Raw genomic sequence first — 7,523 nt, forward strand, 5'->3', positions numbered from 1 at the left:
TACTGTCTCTGCCTTGAGCCATCCCGCACAGTTCTACTGCTCCGGTGTTGCTCAATACCTATGCTCCAAATGTGAAATCTGCCCTAAGATGGCGTCCATGGGCCCAGCTAACCCTGCAGACATCGGTCTGAACATGCTCCGCCATTTTGGTGCACATAAAGACTCTATCTATCAGTTCCACTGCACTGTAACAGTGCCCACAGACCTGTATTTGATTGTATGTAGTTCTGATACTTTTCTCACCCGTACTGTGCTGTCTACTTCGAGGTGAGAACCTCTGAAATCAAACACTTTGAGAGAGAGACGCTTTTAGAAGGGGGTCAAAACAAAAACGGACTGACTGAAAACAAACAGATATAAAAGACAAAGAACAAAGGACTTTATAAAAAGCAGCTACGGCTTATTATATATGTCTTTTCTTGAATTTGTTTTTTGAAAATAGATTTTAAATGCGTGGAATGTGTCTGGTCAGAAAGTTTAAAAAAAAAAAATTAAGAGAAAAAAAAAGAAAATACATTGTTCTAAGCTGTCTACTTGTTTTACGCGGCCAATTTTGGAAAAATAAATGCTAAGTGAGTGCTATAGTCTTACTTTGGTTTGCTTCATCAAGTTCATCCGAGTTTAGTTTCTCACCTTATCTGTAGTGATCCCATGGCTCAGTAAACAAACTATCACATTCTGTAACGGTCGAATCATTCTCTCACGTCCACCGAACTAACTGACTAGTGTGTTACCTGTTAAGGTTAAAGCGTTGGGTTCAGGTTGACGAGAAACCCTTCTGACAACATCCTCAGAACAGGCCTTATTAGTATTGTAACGAGGCTGGCTGCGTGCCCTCCCAGTCCTCTCCTTCCACACCAGGACGTCTCGTCATTGGAGCTGCACTGGAGCCGAAGGCGGCTAGGCTAACCCGTGTGAGCACAGCTGGGGATATCTTTCTATTTCATTTCTTAAATGTTATAAGGGTAATGTTTATCTAACGTTTTATAAAAAGTGCCAATTGTTTAAACAAGGCTGTTAAGGTGCAAAGTTGGGAGGTGGGGCGAGGGGGGGGAAAAAGAGGCGAATATTTTGTGGAGGGAGAAGAGGAACCAAACCTTTTCACTAACACTGTATTAATATTTAATAATGTTAGTTGTTTAGAATGAGCTTTCAGTTTGTTATCTTAAAACTAAACCGCAGATGTTGTGCGTAGACGAACAAGCAGCAGTGTTTGATGCAAGCATCCTAGATGTTCCTTTCTTAAGCTACAGTTATGGCTATCGAATGACAAATAGGACAGACAAACATTTTAAAGAAGTTTTATTAAGTATAAATGACAGAGACATTATCAAATATGTATATTTTACATGTTGACGCTATTTTGTTTAATTAAAAAAAGAGGATATTACATACGAGCCGAGCCATTGAGTTAGCAGTCACCCCTTGAACCTGCCCAAGCATACATCCAGGCTTTCTCATATCTTGAGTTCATTTTGATTTTGCTGACTAATAAACGAAGGTGACAAGTTCTTTAAAAAGACGCATGCGCAACTTGCTCTGCCCGTAACATTTTTTATGTCATCCATAGAACGTACAGGATTACTTGATAATTTTCAACTGATTATAATGTACAGTATTTAATATAGGCCTATTTTGTTGTATGTGTTGCATATTATTCAAAAACGGAACAAACTGAGGCCTCTGTTAAAAGTGGCAAAGCTTTCTGTGTATAATTTGTCTAATAAACTTGTTTTCTACAGTGGGATTGTTTTGTAGTCTTTATGGTTTTTGTAGTCTTTGCTGTGACTGTGGAGAAGGTGTGTTGTTGTTGGCTGGTCATTCTACAGGTATTGTGCTTTAGCCAACTCCTGCACTCACAAAAAGGGTTCTAAAAGGGTTCTTCATTTGTCCCTTTTGGGTTCCATGTACTGTAGAACCATTTTGGGTTCCATTCAGAACACTTTTGAATTGTGTTACCTCACATTAAGAAATGATGATATGCTGGAAAGCATGTCTTTGTACAGTAGGCTATATGATTGGTATCCCCAATGGGATGGTATCCCCCAACACTATAAAGACACAAATAAATAAAAAGTTCACACACAAAATGTGATGATAACACACTGAAATGTAGTTCACAAACTGGGGACACTTCAAGGCCCCTGGGTCCAGACTATAGGTGTTGTCATGGTGTTATGTCATGTAGTATACACACACAGTGTTAGAGTGATCTAGTTATACACACACACACACACACACATGCACACACACACACACACACCCATCACAGTGTGACCTTCACTTCCAATAACACATCAAAAGAAGAGCCTGCCCTCCTTGTAACAGCTGAATGGCAGTCAGATATCCAGCAAGTCCAGATCCTCTGAGGTTCATTAGTAAGACACCGACTGGATGACATCACAGCTGGTTATGTGTAAATGAGGATGTTCTGATATACATGTATTTTAAATTCAAGTTCATACATTTGAATTACCGCATGTTTTGTTCATTTGCTCAGATAGAATTATTTGGAACCTTTTATGATGTCTTTGAATTAGTTTGAACTAGACTCTAAATGTTGGCGTAGACCTTTGTAAGTGTTGCAGTTATACTCTAAGATTGTCTTTTACCTGTAAATGTTGTAAGAGAATGTATTTGATGGAAATCTGCATTTCAAGAGTTAAATCTGCACTTTATTGGTCGGTTTTCCGCCACAGATTAAGCCTAATCCTAGACTAAAACGCATCTACAATTGGGATGTTTACTGAAAGTGTGATTTAGTACAGGACCAGTCTTTATCTGTGTCCGAGAAACTATCCCTATAAGAAACATTCCACAGCCATCAATGGGCAAAGTACATTGTCTTGTTTCGTTTTCACCATGGGGTGGCGCTGTTTCACTATGATTGTAAGCTTTGGTTGTGGAGAGATGGATGTAGACTTACAAGTGTGGGAATTTGATACCCTAGCATTTGTTTAACAGTGGGCTCTATGCATGTGTACCAAACATCATGACTAATATCAAATTCTAACTCACAAATTGCCAGTTTACTAATACGGGAATTATTACTTATCTTTAAAGACCTATCAAAACGAAAGAAATGTCTTTTAAAAATTAAGTTATTATTATTATTATTGTTGTTGTTGTTGTTATTGTTATTATTAGTAGTATTAATACGATTATTATTATTATTATTATTATTATTATTATTAGGCCCTAGTATTATGGTCGCATCCCTCCAGCGCGCCCCGTTTCCCCGGAGACAGGAATGAGGTGAGCAGCACGCAGACTCGCTCGCGCTGGAAGCCCCACGGGGACACATTTTGTCCCGTGCTCCAAAGGGTCCCCGAAGCGTGTCGAATGGAACATAGAGTCGCCATTGTGCCTGCGACACTTTAATAATCGACAGCTACAATATCCAACCTGTTGTTTGCTTTAGGAACCATTCCAGCCCCGCTGGACGGCCGCTTGTAGGTGGGGAGACGGCCCTAGGCGCCAGTCCCCGAGCCTCGACGTGCCTTATGAATACATGAATAAAAAGTGAAAAGATTAATGTCATTTTATCTCAGAAATTGTGGAATTCCACGGCAATTGTGTACGGGTTGATCTCACATGGTTTTTAGATAGCCTAACTAAAGGTTTCAGTATGGGCTATAACTAGACGTAGATTACGTTTTACAATATGAACCCGAAATAGTCATGGAATGACAGTGTTAGCATAGGCTAGTTCAAATATGACATGAATTAGTGAAGATAAAGTCTCTCAAGACATTGCAAGTATTTCTACGATGTTATTACCAATCGTTACTGTTATTGATTTACTGGATATATGTATAATAATAATAATTGTATTATTATTAGTAGTAGTAGTAGTAGTAGTAGTAGTAGTAGTAGTAGTAATAGTATGATTATTATTAGTAGTATTAGTAGCCTAGTATTATCAGTATTATTAATGTTATTATAAACATATTATTATTATTATTATTATTATTATTATTATTATTATTGTTATTATTATTGTTATTATTATTATTATTATTATGGGCTTAATGTAGGCCTATTAATTTTTCTTTTAGGTATATCTGAGGCGTATCTCAGATTTCTTTCTCAGAAAACTTTAGTAGGCCATGGAGAGGACTGTTATTGGTTTGTTTGATAGTGTGATATATCATTTACAATCACCAATTTGATTTGGAAATCATACTCGCGTAGTAGTTAATTCTTATCAATTCGTTTAGCTTTGTTTTTTTTAGTTTTTGGTCTTTCGTAGGCCATTTTATTTGAGTAGAAGTGAAGGAAGAGAGTATAAAATACAGTGCGCACACATATACTCTTCCCTTCTCCCTCCCTCTCTCTCTCTCCCTCTCCCTCTCTCTCATACTTTCTCTCTCCACTTGCCGCCGCTGCCCACTGCTCGTGTCAGTAGCACCACGGTGGAGCCCCCTGCTCATGTTTCCGGTCCCTGTGAAGCTCCTTCAGCAGCAGGGCGTTCCGTGAGCGGATCAAAAGGTTTTCAACCTGTACAAAAGCAGATGAAACCCTAGCCGGCCTTAACATTCATAGAATGGAGGAGCGCTGAATTGACAATGAGCGCGAGCCCCATGGAGCCCGAACTTTCTTTGGTCAAACTTTTCAGTTCTTAGACATGGACATGGAATATTAGTTTGCTTCGTTGGCGCTCTTTTTCGTGGATGAACAGAATTTGTGAATTTCAGTGTTGAATGGGGGTGCATTTTGACCTTTTATAGCTTGCTTGTGAGCTATAGAAATACACGTGCCAATTAATAAAATTGCCAATTAATATCTAAAAGTTTTGACACTGTAAATGCAAATATTTGGATTATGTAAATGGTCCTTGATATGATTCAATTAATTATGATGATGATGATGATGAATGATAACGATATATCTTCCCATGGATGACCAACTGAAGTGACGACGAAGTGACGCCTACACAGACACTTCAAGCCTTCAGATCATGCATTTTCATCGTGCAAATTCAATGTTTTGGTAAATAGATCTACACGTGTAATGATTCAATATAACCCCCCTCCTGGATATCAGTTCTATTATGTTTCTCACTCTCTCATTAACAGTTTCCAGTGACTGTCTCTTCTCCTCTGTGCACAGCCTAGTACCCTGGCCTGTGGTAAGGGGGAGAGAGTGTGTGTGTGTGTGTGTGTGTGTCTGTGTGTGTGTGTGTGTGTGTGTGTGTGTGTGTGTGTGTGTGTGTGTGTGTGTGTGTGTGTGTGTGTGTGACTTATGGTCTTGGACAGGTGCGTGGACGTCCTCCATCAGCCGTCGAGCTGAAGCTCGCGCTGTCCACGCTCCTAAAGCATCCACTATCCCTGCGTGTATGCCTCCTATGGGACGTCCCTTTGTGCTCGCCATCCCCGTTAAACAGTCCCTTAAAACCGTGGCATTATCATAAACAGTCTACATTGCCATAATCACCTCTCTCGGGCTCATGGAGACTTCTCATTGGTCGCTTACACGCGCCTGCCCAGAGTGCTCTTATTGGTCAAAGCGCCACGCGACCAGCCCGTGAAGGGGGGCTCCCAGGCGCGTGCCGCTTCTTAAACCAACGCCGCGCCTCGAGACACTAGAGAAGGAGTCTTGCACGCGACACAGTGCGACACAGGGTGCAAAAAGACACGTTTTTTTGATAAGAGTTTTATATTTTGTTTAGTTTGATCAACCCTCCCTATAAGCCCGCACGATTTATCGTTTTTTGGAGATGGATGTTATGAGCGTTCAGGAATGGACCGAGAACACACAGGAGGAGACTGGCGAGCTCGAGGCGCAGCGCTCGAGCCTGGAGAGGCGGGAGCAGCGCGAGTACCCGTCGAGTCTGGCACTCGTGGACAGCAGTGACCCACGCGCCTGGCTGGCTCCCGTGCCGCCCGGCACCTGCACGGCACACGCCGCCGACTACCGGCTGCACTCACCCGGCTCCAGCTGCAGCTCCAGCGGGGAAGGCGGGTCCCCCGCGTCCGGCCACAGCTCCAGCAGCTCCAGAGGTAGCTCCAAGTATCCTCTCAAAGTGCGGGAGTTGTGTCGGCTCAAGGCGTCGGCGGTGAGCGCAGAGGAAGGCCGGCTGAGAGCCCCGTCCAGCAAACCGGGCACCGTGGTGGTGAAACAGAGGCGGCAGGCCGCCAACGCGCGCGAGAGGAGGCGGATGCACGGACTGAACCACGCGTTCGACGAGCTGCGCAGCGTCATCCCTGCGTTTGACAACGACAAGAAGCTCTCCAAGTACGAGACCCTGCAGATGGCGCAGATCTACATCAACGCGCTGGCCGACCTGCTCATCGTGCCCGGTGTCGACAAGCCAAAGTGTGACCTGTTGTCTGCCGCCGGGTACGACGGGGACACGAGTCCCCGGGGATCCACAGCATCCGCCTGCCGGAGGGGCGCCAGCACAGGGTTACCGGTCCAGATAAACGGGATCCCGTTCCCCGGTTTCGAGGACGGCTCGTTCTCCGCCGTGATGGAGCAGGAGATGCGGTCTCCTTCGGGCACCGCCAGTTCCGCCTCGTCCACCTCCGAGGGGCGGAAAGACTCCCCGCGGTCCAACCGGAGCGACGGAGAGTTCTCCCCGCATTCGCATTTCAGTGACTCGGACGAGATGCCGATGGAGCTGCAGAGCGAAGACGAACTCTCTGAACTCAAACTCCCACAAGTTTTAAAACATCACAAGTTTTAAAAACGTCCAAACTTCACCACAGACTTTCACAAGTTTTAAAAAACGTCCAAACTTCACCACAGACTTTCAACCCGTGTCAATCATATCTGATGCTGGCATATACTTTTTTTTTTTTATAAAGATATAGGTTGCTTTCCGAAATCATTTTTGTTTGGTTTGAGAACTCTATTTCATCAACTGTTAGATAAAGATGATTTTTTAAGATAATTCGGTTCTGCCAATAGATTTATACTGTTTCCATGGGAACACGGCGAAAGACCCCTCTGCCATGTCGCGCGCAGCACTGCCACGGGCTTTCCCTTGTCACGGTCAAAAGAAGCTGTCTTCCACGATATTTTTAAATGTATAGACCTTTGTAATTATATTTTTCATTGTTCATTTGTTTGTAAATGTCCCTGTATGAATTTGTTTTGCAACTTCTAAAGTTATTGACGCGCACTTTAAATACGAGCCAGAGGCTTGAGCAACATGAGTTTGATATTGAAACAGAATTATTATTGTTTTCGTAGCATAGTACTGCCAATTTGATATTTAATTTAGCCATTTTTGTTGATTTTGTATTTGTTTGGTTCCTTTTTGGTTATTCACTTAAAATGAAAATGTGTGTCTTTCTTTCACTGGATGAGATGAATTGAAGTATTTATTCCTTATTCGTTTACTTCTGATTTGCCTTTTTTATTGATGAAATGTTACATTTGCTAAAAGCTAGCATGTTGCCATTCATTGGTTCATGGTCTTTTGATTTAGAGAATAAATGAGTAAACTGAAAACCAACCTTTCTGTCATGTCTGTTTCAAGGTGGTGATCCTCCTCCTAAAGCACCTGTGCACATTTC

The 7,523-nt window shown here is 42.6% G+C and overlaps 1 protein-coding gene across 1 annotated transcript; it reads left to right on the plus strand.

Annotated features, from left to right (window-relative positions):
- Positions 1 to 5,719: 5,719 nt before the first annotated feature.
- atoh1a (atonal bHLH transcription factor 1a) lies at positions 5,720 to 6,688 on the plus strand (the record flags this gene model as incomplete). The annotated part of the gene is made up of 1 exon (XM_083673952.1): positions 5,720 to 6,688. One exon carries the CDS (start codon positions 5,720 to 5,722, stop codon positions 6,686 to 6,688), a length of 969 nt encoding a protein of 322 aa, XP_083530078.1.
- Positions 6,689 to 7,523: the final 835 nt, after the last annotated feature.

The sequence above is a fragment of the Argentina silus genome, assembly GCF_951799395.1.
Source record: "Argentina silus genome assembly, chromosome: 7".
In the NCBI taxonomy this organism is placed as follows: Eukaryota; Metazoa; Chordata; class Actinopteri; order Argentiniformes; family Argentinidae; genus Argentina; species Argentina silus.